Source organism: Silurus aristotelis (genome assembly GCF_946808225.1).
Source record: "Silurus aristotelis genome assembly, chromosome: 5".
In the NCBI taxonomy this organism is placed as follows: Eukaryota; Metazoa; Chordata; class Actinopteri; order Siluriformes; family Siluridae; genus Silurus; species Silurus aristotelis.
Genome location: NC_139578.1, coordinates 35560797 through 35584530, shown reverse-complemented (window position 1 = coordinate 35584530; position 23734 = coordinate 35560797). Strand labels below are relative to the sequence as shown.

The 23734-nt window shown below is 45.0% G+C and overlaps 2 protein-coding genes across 7 annotated transcripts in view; both read left to right on the top strand.

Moving 5' to 3' along the window:
* Positions 1-210: 210 nt before the first annotated feature.
* Positions 211-14362, top strand: dis3l2 (DIS3 like 3'-5' exoribonuclease 2; the record flags this gene model as incomplete). Of its 2 annotated transcripts, XM_083541089.1 has the most annotated exons (21): positions 211-679; positions 923-1074; positions 1320-1373; positions 1460-1561; positions 1684-1825; positions 3079-3137; positions 3343-3572; positions 5526-5699; positions 5788-5867; positions 5985-6097; positions 6373-6480; positions 6728-6961; positions 8175-8254; positions 8338-8521; positions 9941-10027; positions 10182-10329; positions 10746-10876; positions 11058-11162; positions 12011-12115; positions 12551-12668; positions 13625-14362. In XM_083541089.1, 20 exons carry the CDS (start codon positions 211-213, stop codon positions 12650-12652), a joined length of 2859 nt encoding a protein of 952 aa, XP_083397215.1. In that variant the 3' UTR covers positions 12653-12668; positions 13625-14362. The 2 variants fall into 2 exon arrangements, with proteins under 2 accessions (XP_083397215.1, XP_083397214.1); XM_083541088.1 differs by having other exon boundaries at positions 12551-14362.
* Positions 14363-18512: 4150 nt separating this feature from the next.
* Positions 18513-23734, top strand: part of LOC310725971 (uncharacterized protein) — a 37754-nt gene continuing 32532 nt past the window's right edge. For 4 of the 5 annotated variants that reach the window (XR_014533605.1, XM_083541096.1, XM_083541093.1 and 1 more), the window contains exon 1: positions 18513-18580. The gene's annotated coding sequence lies outside the window, so the exon portion shown is untranslated. The remainder of the gene's footprint in view (positions 18581-23734) is intronic. The other variant, XM_083541094.1, reaches the window with a different exon arrangement.

Genomic DNA, 23734 nt, shown 5'->3' with positions numbered 1-23734 from the left:
ATATATATATTTTTATAAAGGTGCCATGTTGATAAAAAGGTCATGAATAATGTGGAACTGCACAGGTTTTATTGTTCTGAGTTATTTTGTGAATGCTGCGTTCTGCAGTCATGTTTCTGAATGTCCTGTTCTGTAATCACAGTTCTATCGAGGATCTTCATCATTATATAAACCTGACCCGTGAACACGCCGTGTCTTTTTATCACGATTATGGATGAGACGATGAAGAGGGAGTCCGCATGTAAACCGAGTGACGCTGCAGATAAGAAACGAGGGAAAAAACAGAAAACTAAAGCTGCTAGAACCCAGAGAACTCCTCAGAACGGTCCGTCCGGGTCGGACACGGGGCACGAGAACCAGTCCGAACCTGACGTCAAGCCCAGGAGCGGAGACCAGAACACCCCAGCGGAAAATCACCACACCGAGAGGACTCATCGTAGACGCCATAAACACCACAAGACCAAACAAGCTCCTGGAGGAACGGAGACAGGAACTTCTGAACATCCAACACACCCAGATTCAAACCAGACTTCTGATGATCGAGGAGAAGAGAAGCAGAAGAGGAGGAAGAGAAAGCAGAAGAAATCCAGAGAGAACACAGAAGATAAGCTGGTGAAATCCTGTGGGTCAGGAGCTGTGGAGAAACCAAACACTCCTCTGAGCACTACTAAAACTCCAGGTACTGAGAGCGTGATTTCATCTTCAAAATCATAAGGATGAATAAGTTCAGAAATGGTACGGTCTGGTTTCAGAGACAAATTGATCCACTTTCTGATCAGGAATGGTTTGCTCCAGTTTTCAACAAGTACATTAACAGCTGGAGCATCAGATACTTCATTCAGGATTCAAGTGCTAAAGTGAAGTGTGTGTGTGTGTGTGTGTGTGTGTGTGTGTGTGTGTGTGTGTGTGTGTGTGTGTGTAGCTGTGAGCATGAGTGCGAGTCTAGCAGGACAGACTGGCAGAATGGACAGAGACAACAGTCGGAGGAACAGAGGGAGGAAGAGACGTCTGTATGAAGACTACATGTCCATTAAAGACGTGTCTGATGGACTGAAGAGAGGAGAACTCCTGCAGGTACACACACACACACACACACACACACACACACACACACACACACACGTGCATTTGATCAGTGTGTTCTTTTCAAGGACACAACAGTAGATTATTTATTTATTTATAATCTAAATTAAAAATAAAGAATTAGTACGAGTTTAAAATGAGTTTATTTGTGTATTTATTTGTAATAGTTATAATAAAATAAATCTATTTTTTGTTTTTATTATAATATGATTGATTTAATTGTTGATTATTTTCAGGGCACGTTGAGGATAAACCCAAAGAGATATCACGAAGCCTTCGTTCCCTCTCCTGTGAGTACGGCTTTAGAAAGTAGTAGTTCCCTGGTTGCCATGACATCATGGCGGTTTTGTTGATGTTTTTTGGTGTTCTGGTCCAGGAGGGGTCGGTGGACATCTTCCTGGACGGGATGGTGGCACGGAATCGAGCTCTGAACGGAGACGTGGTGGTGGTGAAGCTCCTCCCTCCAGAACAGTGGAAGGTGAGGAACCTACATGTACGCACGTGTCTACCGTGTGGAGCGTGTTAGCAGACAGGGTACAGTGGAGGAAAACGAGTGATTTATTGTGTAACAGAGCTGATGTGTGTTGGGTTGTGTTGCAGGTGTGGAACGGGGAAAGTGTTGAGAAAGAGAGACCGAGCGAGTCCGGCCCGGATGTTATTGTGGAGGCTCAGTATGGGGAGGAGGAGGAGAAAGATGAAGAGCTCAGTAAGAAAATGGAGGCAGCCACTCTGCAGGATAAAGGTGTGTGTGTGTGTGTGTGTGTGTGTGTGTGTGTGTGTGTGTGTGTGTTTATGGAATGTGAGTAAGTGATCATCATAGCATTTAATGTCGGTTAACAAATTGTGGTTCCTATTCCTGGATGTTCTCACGATACGAGGAGGAATCTTTCTCTGAACTCTTTCTCTAATGTCTGTTTATTACAGTGTGGGGAATTTTTTACTAGAACAGGTGACATTCACATGAAATATTTCAGAACCAACTGAACTGTACCTCTCCTCACAAGGGATACTGTTTCTTCACACTGTGTAGAACTGTTCAATTGTAGGAATATACTTTTGCTACAATAATTACACATGAGCATGTCCTGGTCCCCTAGTCCCCTTCCCCATGGGCAGGTGCCGGTACACTAGTTCCCTTCCCATTGCAGGCACAGGTCCCCTTGTCCCCTTCACATGGGCAGGTGCAAGTCCCCTAGTACCCTTCCCCATTGGCACGCACCAGTACCCTAGTTCCCTTCCCATGGCAGGCACAGGTCCCCTTGTTACCCTCCCATTGGTGGGTGAAAGGCCCCTAGTCCCCTCTTGTGACAGGTGCCAGTACCCTGATTCCCTTCCCAAGGGCAGGTGCCGGTACCCTGATTCCTTTCACATGGGCAGGCACAGGTCCCCTAGTTCTCTCCCGTGTCAGGCACAAGTCCCCTGGTCCCATGGGCATGCACCAGTCTCCAGGTCCCCTTCTGCATGTGTTTGCTCTGAAATTCTGTTCCCCTTCCCCATGGGGAGACGCTGGTCCCTGTTCCCATGGGAGGTCCCCCAATACCTCCTTGTAATAGAGGCATCGGTTTCCCAGTTCCCTTAACCAGGAGATGTGCCAGTCTTCCTGAAAATATACGACTGTTCATTTCCTTAAAGGGAGAAAATGAAAGAGCTGCAAATGTGTTCATGAGCACATCAGCAGTCTGAATCATCTGAGCAAAGGTTTCAGAAAAGTGTCCCTCATGAGGAAACAGTATCAGATGTGCTGAAGTTCAGATGATTAACTAGCATCACTTTATGGTTTAATAACTGCTGTTAGTCTTGTTTTACTCTGTCAGTGATGTTAACACACAAAGGTTGAGGGGCATTGGTTTAGCTCCACTAAAATACCAAATATGGTGTTAAATATTGTTATTGTTTCTGTCCATACCTCTGTCTCATTCAGTTACAGTAGATGATGATGATAAGATCTTCAGGGTGCTCATCATGCGAGTGTTTTTCTGTATTTATTCCCTTCAGTTCCTTCCACAGAAGATACACACAGTGGTTCAGACAGAAACGTTCAGCGCACAGCCAAGGTACATCACCCTGAGGTTGAACTTCATTACAGCAGTAGAGATGAGTTTATAGAACAGAAATAAAATGTAAATATGTAACTGGTGCCTGCAGAGGGAGCAGTGATGAGGGATCTGTAGCAGGAAAGTGTTGTGTGTGTGTGTGTGTGTGTGTGTGTGTTAGATTGTTGTATTGATCCGGTTGTGTTTATATTTTATTATTGATTAGGTGGTGTATATCGTGGAGCAGAAACACTCGAGGGCAGTGTCAGGGTTTATTAAACTCATTCCTGATAAACCCTTTGCTCTGTTCTCCCCCTCGGACCACCGAGTCCCTCGAGTGAACGTCCCACTCTCAGGCTGTCCTCCAGATTTCACCTCACGCCCTGCTGACTATTCCAACACACTCTTCATTTGCAGGATCACACACTGGCCACCTGACAGCCTCTTTGCCCAAGGGTACACACACACACACACACACACACACACACACACACACACACACACACACACACACACACTAGAGTTAGTCTTTTAGTACTGATGATGTAATTGCTCTGGTGTTTGTTAGATCCAGGAGTGTTTTAGAGTAAAAGTCATTTTCATGTAGGTCTTTAGTCACTGTTTGAAGACACTCGGCTGACATCAAGCGGAACAGACAAGGTTCTTCATGCAGTTCTTTCTTGTACCTTTACATTTCTGGAGTTTGAGAGGTAGAGGTTTTTATCCTGAGTGCTGAGCAGTTTAATGGCCCTGCTCACGGATCCAGCAGTGACCCAGTGTGGTGGTGCTGGGATTCTAACAACCTTCTGGTTAGAAGTACATCACCATCAGCACCTCCCTTTTTAAGATTTGTTTGGATCAGTTGAGCAGTGGTTGAGGATTGGAGAGCACAGGTGCCGTGTGGACTGTGATGTAGGTTGGTGCTGGTCAGGGATCAGAACCTCTCTCGTGGAAAAGAACCGGACAATCTGTCAATTTGTCAGTCAGATGCAGAAGCTCCAGGAAGCCATGGATAACTTGTGAAGGTTGCAAAGAAGTTTTGCAGCTGCATTCTGGATCATTTGCAGAGTTTGAATGTTGCTCACAAGCTTGCAAGTTGCAGTTGTCTGCATCACGCAGATGTGGATCTCCTTCCTGTCCCCAGGTAGGAAGCAAACCCATTGCCATGCTGTTCCATAAATACCTCCTGAGAAAAAGCCAAAAACAACTTGTGCTTGACTTGGAAGATCTAGCAACATGTCTCTTTTCAGTGACGGCCAAAAATACTCTGGAATGTGCTTCTTGTGCACCAGATGGATTAGAGTCTTGGAGGTTGGTCCATGAGAGACTGAGAGGCTGTTGGTTATAGATGGTGTGTTCAAGGACTTTGGACGGAAAATATTAGTTTCGATAGCTGCTGAATTCTGAGGGATCCAGAATGGAAAGCCTTTCTCCTTTGAATGTAGTAGGTACCTGACCAGATGATATTGAGCCACTCATGATAATAGTGATGAAGGATGTCTTGTGAGATGGCCTGCAAGATTGTGGAAGATCCATTGTGGTCAGTGGTAATGATGAGTTGGAGAATCTCTTTTATTGAATGATTTGAAAATTGTGGGAAAGGGGAATCTTGAGTGTGGAAGTCAGGGTGAAGCTGTGGTAGATCATCAAAAAACTTCCACAATTGTTAGCGGTCTTCAGCAGTCAGCGAGGATGGAGCAAGAGAATTTGGACAAAGAGCATAAAAAGTGACCAGACCCATGTCAAGATCTGAATTCTTCCACTTCCACTTTATCTTATGCAGCAATCAGAAAGAATTGAAAGCAGCAAACACGTTGACTCACATGGTACCATACACGGGGTGGAGGAAACTGGTGGGCAGACAGCATGCTAAACAAGATCATCTGCAGATAACAGACATGTTACCTTTAGGACCCCAGACCAGAGACTGGTCCAGTTTTGACTGTGGTTTAGTATCCTGTTCATAAATAACATACACGACTAGAGTGGAGAAAACATGTTCTGTAATTAACACCTTCAACTAGATATAATGAACTTCCCCCAGATGTCTGAACAGTGGAGTCACTGGCTGTCTTTAAGTGATGGGTGAAGGCGCCCACCTCTGCCCAAAACACTTACACCAACACTTTCCAGGTTTGCTTTGTTTAAAAACAATAATCCTCAGAGTTGTGATTTATATAAAGTGTGTAATCTACTGTACCAGTGCAGACTCTGGACACCAGCATCTGCTAAATGTACATTTGTGATCCAGGGATTGTTCTTTCTGGATTGTCCTGATGATTAAAATATATTCCACATTACATTTCTGTATGTTATTAATTTTCTCTACAGTATAATAAGGGTTCTTTATTAGTTTTAATTCTCACTCTACTCGACCTGCTGTAGTAATTTCCCTTCTTCTGGCTGCAGGCAGTTGATGAAGTCGTTAGGTCAGGCTGGGGTCATCGAGCCGGAGACGGAGGCCATGCTGATGGAGTACGATGTGGATTATTCCGAGTTCACAGATGAAGTGTTGGCGTGTCTCCCACAGGGTCGACCCTGGACCATCCCACCTGATGAGCTGAGAAGGAGGCGAGACCTCAGGTATCATCACCTCCATCACGCCAAGGCACATTCTCATCATATTGCGTAGTATTTCAGGATCTGTCTCATGTTTGTAAAATGATTGTAGGAAAGAGTGCATATTTACGATTGATCCAGCTACAGCTCGAGACCTGGATGATGCTCTGTCCTGTAAACCGCTTCCTGATGGTCAGTTTATATATATATATATATATCTATATCACCCACATGAATGTAGTAGTTATGAGATTATGCTAATGAATGCTATTGAAGTGTTATTGAATATTGATGTTAAACATTGTGCAGGAAACTTCGAGGTGGGCGTGCACATAGCAGACGTGAGTTATTTTGTGGAGGAGGGAAATGCTCTGGATTACACAGCCAGCAGGAGATCCACAAGTGTCTACCTCATCCAGAAGGTAGTAACACTGTGTGTGTGTGTGTGTGTGTGTGTGTGTGTGTGTGTGTGTGTGTGTGTGTGTGTGTGTGTGTGTGTGTGTGTGTGTGCACTGGGACACTGATTGGTTACTTCCAAGTGTGTACTTCCAAGATGAGTGTGACACACTGTGTCTGTCTGTGTGTGTATGAGTGTGTCTGTGTGTGTATGTGTCTCTCTGTGTGTGTGTATGAGTGTGTGTGAATGTTTGTATATTTGATTAAACGTGTGTTTGTATATATGTGTGTGTGTGTGTAGGTGATCCCGATGTTGCCACGTCTCCTGTGTGAAGAGTTGTGCAGTTTAAATCCTCAAACTGATCGTTTAACATTCTCCGTCATCTGGACCTTATCACCGGAGGGGAAGGTAACACACACACACACACACACACACACACATACACACACACTGTAAATATTTAATGTAGTGCAAACATACATTCAGAATTAATGTTTCCTTTGTGCTGGTCCTCACTCTGTTTTAATGTGTGTGTGTGTGTGTGTGTGTGTGTGTGTGTGTGTGTGTGTGTGTGTGTGTGTGTGTGTGTGTGTGTGTGTGTGTGTGTGTGTGTGTGTGTGTGTGTGTGTGTGTGTGTGTGTGTGTGTGTGTGCAGATCCTGAGTGAATGGATGGGTCGCTCAGTGATCTGCTCGTGTGTGAAACTGAGTTATGATCACGCTCAGAGTATGATCGAGTCTCCTCTTAAAGAGTTTGGAGCTGATGAACTTCCCCCAGTGTCTCCTGACCACTCGGTGCAGAGGATCGTCCAGGCCGTCCTGCACCTTCACGCCATCGCCTCTCACCTGCGTGCACAGCGCTTCAGGGGCGGAGCTTTACGTCTCGACCAGGTGAAGCAACAACGCTACAAAGTCAATCTCATGGGAATGAGGAGACCGAGCAGACCTGGAGATTCTACAGGGTTCACTAGTCTGGGAAATGCACAGCGATTAAGAAATGAGAATAATAAGCTCTGATCTTTACAGAACTTTTCAGTAGTACAGGATACAGCAGAAACTGGGAGCACAGATACAGCAGCACTTTCTAGGATACGGGGAACAGAAACGAGGAGACTGCTGGATTATAATGGAGCAGGATCATGGAGAATTTAGAAATGCAACAGTGTGACAACGTGTGGAATTGAGGAATATGAGGTGGTATCAGAAAGTTTGGAGATTCGCTCTGTTCACAAGAAAGTGCTTTATTTATTTACGTTTCCACGCGATCACCTTCAAAACAGTCCCCTTACACAGTAATACAGCTCCCCCCAGTGTTCTTCTGGGACATGTCCTGTACGCGATTCACGCCTGATCTCCACAACCGTGTCAATACAGCGAGCTCCCGAGCTTCATCTTCAGGAAGACCACAGGAGGTTAGGGTGGGTGAGATCCTGTGGATTGTTCACAGACGATCCTCATGCATGAGTTACCAAACTTTTTTTTGGGGTTGAGGTTGTTGGTGTTCCTGATCTCTCGTCATCTCCCAGTGATGTTCTTCCGCTCTTGAAGCTCACCTGCTGCTCAAAACACCTCGAGCGACTCGTCGCAGTGTCGCTGTATGTCAAACGTACGTCACATCAAACGTCCCTGCAGCAGATTTGCTCTGTAGAGATAGAATCCTAGACGTGGGAACGCACACAGGTCAGAACAGCACCAGTTACACCATTAGTCTCCAAACTTCTTGATACCACCTGATGGAGAGGTTTGGCAAGATAAGGAATTCTGGAAAGTAAGATCTAGGGCATGTATTGTGTTGGAGCTTCTCTGATTTGGGCTTCCTCAGTGTGAGGTTTCAGTGCATCACAGGGTTCAGGATGTGAGGTTGTAGGTTATGGAAGTATCTGGAGGTTCAGCAGGTTTCTGTATTTGGGCAGATAACTGATCAGGGGTTTAGCAGCCTGACGCCTCAGAAAAGAGAGGATTTAATTCAAATCTGTTTTATTTGTAGAGTGTATTTACAGTGGACGCTGTCTCAAAGCAGCTTCACAGGGATGGAGGTAGATCTGTGGACAGGGATTCTGTTCCTGGGCTGTGAGATGTGATCTCACTGAGGTTTTATTTTTAGATGAAGTTGGCGTTTACTCTGGACTCTGGGTCAGGGATGCCCCAGGGCTGCTACGTCTACCAGTACAGAGACAGCAACAAGTGAGTGTGTGGACAATTTGCTTATGTTTATGGTTATGATCACGTGGCAGAACCTGAGCAGTGTATGATTTTGTATCTGACAGGTTGGTGGAGGAGTTCATGTTGTTAGCAAACATGGCGGTGGCTCATCAGATTTACGGCTCGAACCCCGGGCTGGCTCTCCTGCGGCGTCACGCGGCTCCTCACAGTCGGCTGATGGAAGCTCTTCAGGAGCTGTGCGATCACATCGGACTCAACATAGACATGAGCTCGGCTGGAGCGCTGCATGTAAGTCTGCAAGTCTAGACATTTCATTCCCCAAAGTATTGCTCTTTAAAGTCCATGATAATGTTCTCATCCACATGGTTATTGTATGTTACAGTGTCCTAATAAATATGTAGTGTGAAGTGGATGCCTTTCTTGATGCTCAGTGTTCCATATTCTACAGCTTCCTCTTATACCACTGTTGATGGAACTTCCTAGCATAGATGTTTACCATTCTGTCTGGACTGGTGTGTAATCATGGTGGTGGCCGCGTGCTGAAGGTTCACTCCCCTCTAGCATGCTAACACAATAATAGCTGGGTCTTCTGGTACCAATAATGTCTTAAAAAAAAATTCTTCTCTAAAAGACCTAAAGGAACATGGATGAGAAAAAGCAAAATAGGGTTTAAGTAAAACCACAATCAATGCCAGACATGCTGGAGATCATCTGAACATCAGTGGCAAAATCTTCACTTTGTACATTTCTTCATTACCAATAAGTTTGGACATTTCCCAAATGATCTCCCTCACCAGTTACCTCGATCTCATTTATTATACATTTAAATATCCAGAGCGACTTAAAACTAAGCAGGGAAGGGTTAGGGGCCTTGCTCAAGGGCCCAGCAGTGGCAGCTTGGTCATGGTGTAGATGTACGGGAGATGTACGGGAAGGCCCTTAATCCTGAACTGTACAGTTCTATTTAACTATAATGAATGTGTAAATGATGATAAGTATGTAAAGGCTTCTGCCAAATACGTTCAATGTAAAAACTCCAGAGATGTTTGATGGGGTTTAAGCTCGTTCTCTGCTGGAGTTACACTCCAACCTCCAGAGGCGTGTTTCAAAATCAGAACTACATTATCTTCAGACCAGTCTGAGGAGACTAAGTGCTCATCAGTGGATTTCCCCCTGGAATCCTCAGAACCTATAAATCTGCACAGGTTGACTCTGTGAGACCATCAAAACATTACCTGAGCAAGGGGTTAAGCTCACACAGAACCTGTTGGCCTTTGGAAGATCCAAAACTGAGAAGAAAGTTAGTCTGGTGAAACGGATAAGGTGAACTAAAAACAGATGTTTTATCGATACTGATCGCTAGATTACTGGTCGATAAACGATAAACCAACTGATAGTTTTTATTACAGACACTGGATAAAAAACACAAAAAATAATATTAAACTTTATTACACAAATAAATACAAATACATGAATAACTATAATTATATGATTTAATAATTTAGAAAGAATAAATATATATATAATATAATATAAGGCTCTCTGTGCAGCGCGCCGTCTCCGGTGTAAACAGACACAGTGGTGTCAGTGATTGGAAAACTATTGGTATGGATTTATAACGACTGAACTCCGACCTCACCTGCAGATGGGGAACTGTACTGGAAGAACATGTGCACATTTATTTATTCTTTTCATCCTTTTTCACAGAGGAGTCTGGAGGAGACAGTTGGAGACGATGAGTACAGTGCAGCCAGGAAAGCCGTCCTCACACACCTGTGTGCCAGACCCATGCAGGTGTGTTCACACCTCCTTTACATCACCGGGTCACTGTGGGCGTGTCCCAAACCGCACACCAGAGTCAATATGTGGTGCATGTATGGTCTTCACATGTGCCCTGGGAAATGTTCTGAGTGTGTGTGTGTGTGTGTGTGTGTGTGTGTGTGTGTAGATGGCATTGTATTTCTGTACAGGAGTTCTGCAGGATGAGAAGTTGTTCCATCACTATGCTCTGAATGTACCACTCTACACACACTTCACCTCCCCCATCCGCCGCTACACAGACATTATCGTCCACCGCCTGCTGGTCGCTTCACTCAGTGAGACACACACACACACACACACACACACACACCTGTACTATCATGCTGTAGAAGCAGTTCCCAATGCTGCGTATAAAACTAGCGTTATGAGTTTTCTGTAGCAGTGCTGATTAACACCAGTAACAGTTTATTTGTCTCAGCAGGTAGCAAACTCACACTAACAAATCCACACACGACACCTAACACAAATCTGACTGCTGATTGGTTACTGTTCAGATCACATGATTTACTACACCAGTGATTTACTTACAGCTCATTGGTCTTTAACTCAGTTCCATTTTATAAACACTGCCTACAGAATCATCTGCATTTATTAATGAGTCATTGAGTGAAACACTGTGTGTGTGTGTGTGTGTGTGTGTGTGTGTGTGTGTGTGTGTGTGTGTGTGTGTGTGTGTGTGTGTGTGAGACAGAGTGCGGTCCTCGTGTTCGTCTCACCCAGGATGATGTGCAGAATCAAGCCTCTCACTGTAATGATAAGAAGACGGCGTCCAAGAGGGTTCAGGAGATGAGTACAGAGTTGTTCTTCAGCGTTTTCGTCAGGGTAACACACACACACACACACACACACACACACACACACACACACACAGGTGTAGAGTGCCATCACATACATATACATATGAACTGTTCCTCATAGCTGCTGGTTCTGTTTGTGTGTGTGTGTGTGTGTGTGTGTGTGTGTGTGTGTGTGTGTGTGTGTGTGTGTGTGTGTGTGTGTGTAGGAGTGTGGGCCTCTGGACTCGAAGGCAATGGTGATGGGGATGCTGGATAAATCCTTTGATGTGTTGGTGCTGAACTACGGAGTTCAGAAAAGGATCTACTGTAATGTACGTCTTCTCTCACACACACACACACACACACACACACACACACACACACACACACACACACACACAATAAAAAAAAAAAAACGGGACAATGTAAAATGTAAATAAAAATCACAATGACTTTGAAATTCAGTGAAATACAATGAAATTTTATAAACCCATATTTTATTCACAACAGAACATAAGATTGTGGGAAGATTGTGGGAAGATGAAGATTGTGGGAAGATGAAGATTGTGGGAAGATGAAGATTGTGGGAAGATGAAGCTTGTGGGAAGATGAAGATTGTGGGAAGATGAAGCTTGTGGGAAGATGAAGATTGTGGGAAGATGAAGCTTGTGGGAAGATGAAGCTTGTGGGAAGATGAAGCTTGTGGGGAGATGAAGATTGTGGGAAGATGAAGCTTGTGGGAAGATGAAGCTTGTGGGAAGATGAAGATTGTGGGAAGATGAAGCTTGTGGGAAGATGAAGCTTGTGGGAAGATGAAGCTTGTGGGAAGATGAAGCTTGTGGGAAGATGAAGCTTGTGGGAAGATGAAGCTTGTGGGGAGATGAAGATTGTGGGAAGATGAAGATTGTGAGATGTTTGTAGGCTCAAAAAAAAAAGGCTCTTTATTTTCCTTCACTTTTAGTTGGACTCATCAGCAGCTCCTTCTCCTTCCCATGGTGCTTTTCTCTGATCTGAAACCCAATAGTCACAGATTGCACACAGGTGTGGAATCCTGATCACCTCGTCTCCACCCTTCATTCACAAACCAGTGCTTAACCACACCCCCACATCCAAACACACAGTAACACCACAGTAACTACAGGATTCTTTTCTTCATCACATTTATTATTCTGTGTTTCAGGCCATCGAGGGGCTGCAGTCGTTTACTTTCCGTAAAGTTGGTAAACGGCCCGAGATGACCCTAGTGTGGAGTCCCAGTGAACTAGAAGATGAAACCGTTACACAGGTAGAACATCATCACCCTTCAGAGATACACTGAAGAAGAAAACGCTCGTCTTACGCTCGTCTTACGCTCGTCTTACGCTCGTCTTACGCTCGTCTTACGCTCGTCTTACGCTCGTCTTACGCTCGTCTTACGCTCTTTACATTCTCTGATTACGCATTTAAACCCACAGGATGTTCAGGGTTTGGGATCTTTTTAAAACACATTCCAGACTAATATTCTACCAGAAGTTTGTCCTGGACTTAAATCACACTTTTATTACACACACGTCAGCGGTGTTTCTGCTTCAGGGACGTGTGTGTAAACGTTCCTGTGGTGTGAACCGCCAGTTAATGTATTCTACAGAAGATCAGACGCTTACAACTTTAGGCTCCCTGTATACTTATAATTGTGTGTGTGTGTGTGTGTGTGTGTGTGTGTGTGTGTGTGTGTGTGTAGGAAATCTCCCTGTTTTCCGTGGTGGATGTGCGGCTGACTGCTGGTGAAGGTCCTCTTAAATACAGTGCAGTCCTGATGAGACCCTCAGACACCCAGTCCTGAACACCAACCAAGCAGAGTGTCTGATTTTACCTGAAATACACACACACACACACACACACACACACACAGACACCCAGTCCTGAACACCAACCAAGCAGAGTGTCTGATTTTACCTGAAATACACACACACACACACACACACACACACACACACACACACACACACAGACACCCAGTCCTGAACACCAACCAAGCAGAGTGTCTGATTTTACCTGAAATACACACACACACACACACACACACACACACACACACACACACAGACACCCAGTCCTGAACACCAACCAAGCAGAGTGTCTGATTTTACCTGAAATACACACACACACACACACACACACACACACACACACACACACACAGACACCCAGTCCTGAACACCAACCAAGCAGAGTGTCTGATTTTACCTGAAATACACACACACACACACACACACACACACACACACACACACAGACACCCAGTCCTGAACACCAACCAAGCAGAGTGTCTGATTTTACCTGAAATACACACACACACACACACACACACACACACACACACACACACACACACACACACACACAGACACCCAGTCCTGAACACCAACCAAGCAGAGTGTCTGATTTTACCTGAAATACACACACACACACACACACACACACACACACACACACACACACACACACACAGACACACAGTCCTGAACACCAACCAAGCAGAGTGTCTGACCTGAAATACACACACACACACACACACACACACACACACACACACAGACACCCAGTCCTGAACACCAACCAAGCAGAGTGTCTGATTTTACCTGAAATACACACACACACACACACACACACACACACACACACACACACACACACACACACACACACAGACACACAGTCCTGAACACCAACCAAGCAGAGTGTCTGATTTTACCTGAAATACACACACACACACACACACACACACACACAGTCCTGAACACCAACCAAGCAGAGTGTCTGATTTTACCTGAAATACACACACACACACACAGACACACACACACACACACAGGTTTACATGTGTAACCATGCGGTTATTATATTTGTGATTATCACTTTATTATTAATGACTTTTATCTGCATGTGACACATTAATGGAGTTTATAAACTCGGGATTAAAAACTCGTCAGTCTCGAGGACACTAATAATTATTATAAACCAGGACTAAATACATGTCCTATTTATTTTAAACTAATGTGGTCATTTTTAATCTAATTATTCCCTTTCTTTATCATTACACACTACACAGCTGATTACCCACAATCCCACAGTGCAGTGTGTTTCCTGTACTCACCTGGAACTTCATGTCAGATCCTGCTGCAGGTCTCATTTCTGTTAGAAACCTCACATACAGGTGTTCAAGTTCATTCTCAAGCAGGACAGCATCAACGCACACACTCTGCATCACAACCTGTGTGTGTGTGTGTGTGTGTGTGTGTGTGTGTGTGTGTGTGTGTGTGTGTGTGTGTGTGTGTGTGTGAGATGATTCAGTTCTCCCAGTGGGAGGAGTTTAATGTTATTTTTTAACACAGGTTTGTGTGTTGATAGTTTTTCCTGCACGTGTGACGTCTCCGCTGACTGTCACTGTGCTTTTATTTTTATTTTACTCCATATTTGTGTTTTATTTTGTGTTGATGATGAACTGTCACACTCTCGCTGAGGAGAATTAAATTATTTCTATTCAGGAAAACATTCTTGTTCTAATTTATTTTATTTCTTGTTCTGATCCTATGGTACATATTTGATGGAGGAATATTGAGCGTTAATAGAACTGAGCCATAAAACAATGATTCCAGCTCCAAACCAAATGCAATCCAGATCAAGCATCAGAAAACCCCTGAGATACTCTGAAACCTCCAAAAACAGCGGATTGTCCCAAACTTAAATCCCATCATCAGGATGAAATGAGATTCACACATAAACCATGAGCCAGTAATAAAGTAACTGTAGTGAAGTGTATCTGGAGATGTTTAGCGTGGAGATGTTTAGGAGAGATGGTAGTGGAGTTTTTGACCAGGTTGTTTAACAGGATTTTGGAAGGTGAGAAGATGCCTGAGGAATGGAGAAGTGTGCTGGTACCGATCTTTAAGCATAAAGGAGATGTGCAGACCTGCAGTAACTACAGGGGAATAAAGTTGTTCAGTCGCACCATGAAGTTATGGGAAAGAGTAGTGGAAGCCAGGCTGAGAGAAGAGGTGACCATCTGTGAGCAACAGTATGGTTTCATGCCGAGGAAGAGCACCACAGATGCCTTATTTGCTTTGAGGATGTTGATGGAGAAGTATAGAGAAGGACAGAAGGAGCTGCAGTGTGTATTTGTGGATTTAGAGAAAGCGTACGACAGGGTGCCGAGAGAGGAGTTGTGGTATTGTATGAGGAAGTCAGGTGTGTCAGAGAAGTATGTGAGGGTGGTGCAGGGCATGTATGAGGACAGTGTGACGGCAGTGAAGTGTGCAGTAGGTACGACAGACTGGTTCAGGGTAAAGGTTGGACTGCATCAAGGATCGGCCCTGAGCCCTTTCCTGTTTGCAGTGGTGATGGACAGGTTGACGGACGAGGTCAGACAGGAGTCTCCCTGGACTATGATGTTTGTGGATGATATTGTGATTTGTGGTGAGAGTAGAGAGCAGGTTGAGAAGAGCCTGGAGAGGTGGAGATATGCGCTGGAGAGAAGGGGAATGAAAGTCAGTAGGAGTAAGACAGAGTACATGTGTGTGAATGAGAGGGAGGGCAGTGGAGTGATGCGGTTGCAGGGAGAAGAGGTGGAGAAGGTGGAGGAGTTCAGGTACCTGGGGTCAACAGTGCAAAGTAATGGAGAGTGTGTTAGAGAAGTAAAGAAAAGAGTGCAGGCAGGGTGGAGTGGGTGGAGAAGAGTGACAGGAGTGATTTGTGATAGTAGGGTATCTGCAAGAATAAGAGGGAAAGTTTATAGGACTGTGGTGAGACCTGCGATGTATGGATTAGAGACAGTGGCACTGAGTAAAAGACAGGAGGTGGAGCTGGAGGTAGCAGAGCTGAAGATGTTAAGGTTTTCGTTGGGAGTGACGACGATGGACAGGGTTAGAAATGAGTTTATTAGAGGGACAGCACATGTAGGACGTTTTGGAGACAAGGTGAGGGAGGCGAGATTGAGATGGTTTGGACATGTGCAGAGGAAAGAGGCAGATGTAGAGGACAGGGTGGAATGGAGACGGATGATCCGCTGTGGCGACCCCTAATGGGAGCAGCCGAAAGAAGAAGAAGAAGAAGTGAAGTGTATCTGAAGGAAACAGTGTGTAGTGTCACAGTCAGGCCAGTAGAGGTCACTGTTTACCTGCTGCTGAGGTCTTTATTCTAGATCAATATGTTCACACATGTACACTGAGGAGGTAAAATAAATATAAATGACCTGCACATTTACCCACAGTCAGGTGAGAAGAAGCCACAGAAACTCCACCACTGTTTACAACTGTAGTAAGCAAAAAAATCAACACAGTTTATAACTGGGTTCAGGTAATTGGAAGCAGATATGAGCTTATTGATTTCTCTGTATGTCTACAGGGCATCCAGCAAGGTTTCACAAGGTCTGAATTCATCTTTCCCTTGATCCTGACTCGTCTCCAAGTTCCTGCTGCTGTAAAACATCCCCACAGCATGATGCTGCCACCACCATGCTTCACTGTAGGGATGGTATTGGCCAGGTGATGAGCGGTGCCTGATTTTCTCCAGATATTACACGGCATTCAGGCCAAAGAGTTCAATCATTGTTTCATCAAACCAGATAATTGTGTTTCTCATGGTGTGAGTCCTTCAGGTCAACAGAGAAACATTGGAGCTCTTTCAGAGTGACCATCGGGTTCTTGTTCATTTACAGATGTTGGAGGCCACTGTGCTCATTCGTCCCTTTAATGCTGCATAAATGTTTGTGTCCTTCCCCAGATCCTCGATACAATCCTGTCTCGGAGGTCTACAGACAATTCCTTTGACTTCATGGGTGGGTTTATGCTCTGACATGCACTGAAACTGTGGCACCTTCTATAGACAAGTGTGTGTGTTTCCAAATCATGTCCAATCACCTGAATTTACCACAGGTGGACTTTAATCAAGTTGTAAAAACAGGATGCACCAGAGCTCAATTCTGAGTGTAATTTACAGAACGTGTTGAATTCAGTTCATGTTTATTTGTGTTGAGCTTTTAATAATGAACATTGTCTCAGAGCAGCTTTACACAGATAATGTGGAGATAAAAATGAAGATGTTCTTTATGAGTGTAAGTTTGTCTCTGATGAACAAGTCAGTGGAGACTGTGGTGAAGAAAAAACTTCCTGAGATGCAGAAGGAAGAAACCTTGAGAGGCAAATTAAAATTTTATTTGTCACATAAACATTCATACAGAGTACGACATGTAGCAAAATGCTTTTTCACCACTGTCCAACATGTAAACACGAAGAGAGTAGAAAAATAAAATAAAATAAAGTATAAGTATATTAAAAGTACAAGTTGCTTTGAGGATGTTGATGGAGAAGTATAGAGAAGGTCAGAAGAAGCTGCATTGTGTATTTGTGGATTTAGAGAAAGCGTACGACAGGGTGGAGAGAGGAGTTGTGGTATTGTATGAGGAAGTCTGGTGTGTCAGAGAAGTATGTGAGGGTGGTGCAGGACATGTATGAGGACAGTGTGACAGCAGTGAAGTGTGCAGTAGCAACGATTGGTTCAAGGTGGAGGTTGGACTGCATCAAGGATCGGCTCTGAGCCCTTTCCTGTTTGCAGTGGTGATGGACAGTTTAAAGGACAAGATCAGACAGGTGTCTCCGTGGACTATGATTTTTGTGGATGATATTGTGATTTGTGGTGAGAGTATGGACCAGGTGGAGAAGAGCCTGGAGAGGTGGAGGTACACGCTGGAGAGAGGGGGAATGAAAGTCAGTAGGAGTAAGACAAAGTACATGTGTGTGAATGAGAGGGAGGGCAGTGGAGGGGTGCGGTTGCAGGGAGAAAAGGTGGAGAAGGTGGAGGAGTTCAGGTACCTGGGGTCAACAGTGCAGAGTAATGGAGAGTGTGTTAGAGAAGTGAAGAAAAGAGTGCAAGCCGGGTGGAGTGGGTGGAGAAGAGTGACAGGAGTGATTTGTGATAGAAGAGTATCTGTGAGAGTGAAAGGGAAAGTTTATAGGACTGTGGTGAGACCTGAGATGTTTTATGGTTTAGAGACAGTGGCATTGAGTAAAAGACAGGAGGTGGAGCTGGAGGTAGCAGAGCTGAAGATGTTGAGATGTTCGTTGGGAGTGACGACGATGGACAGGATTAGAAATGAGTTTATTAGAGGGACAGTGCATGTAGGACGTTTTGGAGACAAGGTGAGGGAGGTGAGATTGAGATGGTTTGGACATGTGCAGAGGAGGGACATGGGGTATATCAGTAGGAGAATGCTGAGGATGGAGACACCAGGAAGGAGGAAAAGAGGAAGACCAAGGAGGAGGTTTATGGATGTGGTGAGAGAAGACATGCAGGTAGTTGGTGTGAAAGAGGCAGATGTAGAGGACAGGGGGGTATGGAGACGGATGATCCGCTGTGGCGCCCCCTAATGGGAGAAACAGGAAGTAGAAGAATAGCGAATAGAGTGAAAATAAAGTGTGAGGCAATAAATGTAGTCAACACTAGCGGTATTCGGTTAACGAGCTACAGACACAAGTCAGAAAGACAAAAAACAACTGTTCAGGATTATTAAAGGAGGAAAAAAGAGAAACTGTAAAGTTTAAGGTTGAAAACGCCAACAGAAACACAAACACTGAACTCGCGGCAAACAAGTCACACACTGGAGATTGCGTCACAAGACGTGTGTGTGTGTGTGTGTGTGTGTGTGTGTGTGTGTGTGTGTGTGTGTGTGTAGTGCGCATGCGCTCTAAAGTGAAAGTAGCAGTGGACGGTGGATGTGTAAAAGTGTAGCATGTCTGGAACGGACAACCTCACCCACAAGGACCACACAACCACTTAGCGATGAGATCTGGTATTTTTAATCTGTTGATAAGGAGAAATTATCAGTTCAAAATGGGGTAGCAGCTCCTCCCACTCTAATACACTCAGTATTGTTTATAGGGAGGACCGCACAGTGCATGCGTCCACCAGCCTCATGCAGTGAACCTGAGGCCAACGCAAAACACACGATGAGAAACCCCGGATGTACCCCGCTGATGACACTCCCCCCCCAAACAAGCACTCAAAGAAAAGTTCCTCTATATTTTTAGATATTTAAACAAAAATGATTCAAACGAAATTTCGTGAAGTTCATTACTTCAGCATGAATATACACATATGGAAGGTATAACATTAATAAAAAAAAATAATAATTTGAGAAGAAAGAAAAAATAATAATAAAATAAAACTTCATCTCAGATCCAGAACAACAGTGTAATGAAAAACATTGACTCAAAGGCACTTTACTTTAGAGTTTAAATCTCACAAAAAAAACACAGTGCATTCTTATTTTAACAGAGATCTTATAACCCCACCAGCCGGATTCAGGGTTTTGATGGACTGGGTCATATTCTCAATTAACCTGTTGACCGGTTTTACTATCCTGCCCACTCTGGTCCTAACTCCAACCACTTCACGGTCTGTAGTTGGTTCAACAATACCAACAGGATTATCATCATGTATAACCTCGGAAGAAATGCTGTTAGATTCATGAGTCAGACCCTCAGCTTCTGGCGCTTCAGAATTACTGTCTCTCTCCATGGAGTCATCCTTTGATGCTGAAGGGACTCCTCCCAACACACCAGAAACTGTGTCCACTGACACAATACTACTACTACTACTACTAGGCAAACTCTGCTGAGGGCTCTCATTCACCGCACATTCTTCCACCCAACTGGCAACTCGGTCGGATACACTGGGCTTAATCCCGGGAGCACAATCATTTGCCAAAGACGTTCTTACACCCATAGACACTGACACGCTACTACCGTTGGATGGTACGTTAGAATCTTCCAGCTCCAACGGGAGAAAGTTAGCTTGCAACAATAAGTTGCAATGAACAGTTTTCTCCTGGCCTGTTTTAGTGTTATGTATACGGTAAATATGGCACTGAGGGTTCAATCCAACTACCCTGTGAGGTGTGGAATCCCACCTATCTGCCAGTTTTCTCTTCCCACGTTCACCTTTGTTGGCCAGGAGAACCTGATCTCCCAACTCAATATCACAGCCCTTTGTTTTCCGGTTGTACAATTCGGTCTGCCGCTGCTGGCTGGCACAGATGTTCCCTTGAGCAACAGTTAGAGCTTCTTTCAGGTCAGTTCTCAACCTCTTTACGTACTTGTCATAGTCAACGACATCACTGTCACCCTCAAGGTTACCAAACATGACATCCACAGGCAGCTTTGGAATTCTGCCAAACATTAGGTAAAACGGGGCATACCCAGTGGATTCATGAACGGTACAGTTGTACGCAAAAGTTAGTGTATAAAGCATCTGAGACCACCTATCCTTGGACCTAGGCGGCAATGCCCTGATCATGTTGCCCAAGGTTCTATTGAACCTCTCGACAAGGCCATTGCCCATGGGATGGTAGGCGGTTGTTCTGGACTTTTTCACTCCTGCGACCTGCAACAGCTCTCGAATCAACTGACTTTCAAAGTTAGCTCCCTGATCTGAGTGGATCCGATCAGGGAAGCCATACACACAGAAGTATTTGTCCCACAATTGCCTTGCCACCTGCCTCGCTGACTGATTACGGCACTGAAAAGCATGAGCCATACGGGAAAAATGGTCAGTAATGACTAGCACGTCTACGTTATGACCCTTGGAGCTTTCTGCGGTCCAAAAATCAATACATACAAGCTCCATAGGCCTTGATGTTCTCACACTCTCCAGCGGGGCTCTGCCTTCAGGTTCGGGCATTTTACTAACGACACAGCGCTGGCAACATTTGACGTACTTGCGAACATCATGTTCCAAACCGACCCAAAAGAACCTTTGTCTCGCCAGGTGCATAGTTCTACTTTGGCCCTGGTGCCCTGCTTCATCGTGAATGCCCGTCATCACCTGCGCAACTAAAGACGATGGAACAATGTACTGTAACCGTTTCTTTCCAGCCAGATTATCTTTCCTTACACGATACAGAATACCATCAACCATCTTCAATTTGTCCCACTGCTTCAAAAGCCTGAGAACTTTATGAATCTCCCCAGCGCGCTCACAGCGCGAGGCTCTTTTGCCCCTATTGATGTAAAACAGGACCCGGGACAGGCAAGGATCATTTTGTTGTGCGTCTCGAAGTTCATCCGATGACAAAACTGGTAAAGGGCATTGCCCAGGGGGTGACAAATGTTGGATGTCTTGAGCGATCAATGAGACTGCTCTGGATTCTACTCCTGCTTCCCAGTGACTATGACCCTCTAACACTGCAGACACCTCGGCACAGGAGAGCGGCCATTGGTTTGATGTTATACAGGGAGGGTCATCAGCGCCCTGAAGCCCAGTACTCAGCCTAAATGCTTCCTGCACAGTGTCTTTCCCAAACTGTTCTGCTTCCTTGAGCAATGAACTGTAAGGTTCACCCAGCAGTCTCTCGCTGAGCCGGTTAGGAACAAAGGGTTGACGACTCAGAGCATCGGCCACCACATTTTTAGGACCAGGTATGTATTTAATGCTAAAGCAGTATGGCGCCAACTTGGAGATCCATCGCTGTTCACACGCGTCGAGCTTAGGCTTTGTGAGGATATAAGTTAATGGATTGTTATCGGTCCATACGACAAATTCACTGCCTTTCAGCCAGTGGCTGAATTTGTCGCAAACAGACCACTTCAAAGCCAAAAACTCTAAGCGATGAGCAGGATACCTGGCTTGGGCGCGGTTAAGAGCCTTGCTAGCAAAAGCGATCAGCCGAGCTCTGGTCTCACCCTCTGCAAGTTGCGATAGTACAGCACCTAAACCGTCAGTAGAAGCGTCAGTGGACAATATAAACGGCCGGCTAAAGTCAGGATGCGTCAGCACCACAGAATTCACCAAAGCAGCTTTTAGCTGCTGGAAGGCACTGCTGTGCTCCTCCTTCCAATCCCCAGGGCTCAATTTCCTGAACGCAGCAACACGCTTATCTGGAGGCTTCTTGCCCCTTGGGGCAGCTGTCAATGCAAACAAAGGTTTTGCGATGGTGGAGCAATTCTGGATGAATCTCTGGTAATACAACACCATCCCAAGGAAAGACTTTATTTTCCTTTGAGACGGGGTTACCCCATCCTCCATCATCAAATCAGACTCTGATACTGCCGCAATAGCACTGACCTTGTCTGGGTCAGTTGCTACCCCTGTACTGTCAATAACGTGCCCCAAAAAACGCACGCTCCTCTGGAGGAAATGACACTGCTTAGGGGCTCATTTTAACCCATGTTCACGAAGCCTACTGAACACCATCTCAAGTCTTTTGATGGCCTCACCCTCATCCGGGGCATACACAAGTAGGTCATCCAGGTAACAAAGCAACGTCAGGAAATTTTGGTCGCCGAAGATATTCATCATTAGGCGCATGAAGCTAGCGGGGCTGTTACAAAGTCCCTGCGGCAGCCTGTTAAATTCAAATAGGCCCATTGGTGTTGTGAAGGCCGAGAGCTTCTTTTCCTCCTCCGCCATGGCAACATTATAAAAGCCGGAGGTGAGACCCATCACGCTAAACAAAGCATTCCCACCCAAGGCCGCCAAACAGTCTGCTTGGTGAGGTAAGGGGTGAGCGTCCTTAATGGTTCGAGCATTGAGCCAGCAGTAATCAACACAAACGCGAAGTTCACCGCTCTTTTTCCATACAAGGACCAGTGGGGACGCCCACTCACTACAAGACTTCCTAATGATGTCTTGCTCCTCCATCTCTGAGAGCACCTTCCTCAAGGTTTGATATTGGGCCGGGGGGACACGCCTATACGGAAGCCTGAAAGGGTGGTTGTCCGATAAATGAATCCTATGGACAAACTCTTTGGCCTTACCACAGTCTAGCCTGTGTTTAGAAAACACATCCTGATACTTCTGAATCAGCAGTAGAAGCTGATCCTTCCAGTACGGAGTGACTTCGCAGGACCCTATGTTAAGGTCACCGAGGCCAAGCTTTTGCAGTACACTATGTATATCAGAAGGGGAACCGCATATACCAACAGTAGAGGAGACAGATTGGCGCTGTACATTCACAGCCTCTCTGTGACTATGTCCAAGTTGCACATCCAAGTCTTCAACTGCTAAAACAGGAGACACATCTGCTATTTTGGCATTACGTCTCAAAGTGAGTGGTTTATCAGATGGGTTAATAACCTTAACCGGCACCCATCTGTCACCTGGCAGTGTGGCTATAACACGCCCGACAAGAACACCCTTCTTGTGAGTCTGAGCCTTTGGTGGCTCAACCAGCACAGCACTACCCACAGAAACGGAAGAACTGGCCGGAAGCCTTCCCCACACAAGGTGCTCTTGACGAGGAAGAAGTGTAACAGCTTGAGCAAGCTTAGCGGTACCGATGATGGTTGGAATAGAACTGCCTTGCCATCTGTCATGCCCAGATAACATACTCAAGAACCGCTGGATCTCTGGTTCTCCTGTAGGATTCGGCTGATTCATGACACGCCAATAGCTTGGGGACTGCTTAAGTTGACTAAGAATGTATTTGATGACGTTAGTACCGACAATTAACTGGTATTTTTGTCCTGGTACAACAAGGGTTGGTACAACAACTGAGTGGTCATATACAGTGAGGAAAATAAGTATTTGAACACCCTGCTATTTTGCAAGTTCTCCCACTTAGAAATCATGGAGGGGTCTGAAATTGTCATCGTAGGTGCATGTCCACTGTGAGAGACATAATCTAAAAAAAAAAAATCCAGAAATCACAATGTATGATTTTTTAACTATTTATTTGTATGATACAGCTGCAAATAAGTATTTGAACACCGGAGAAAGTCAATGTTAATATTTGGTACAGTAGCCTTTTTTGCAATTACAGAGGTCAAACGTTTCCTGTAGTTTTTCACCAGGTTTGCACACACTGCAGGAGGGATTTTGGCCCACTCCTCCACACAGATCTTCTCTAGATCAGTCAGGTTTCTGGCCTGTC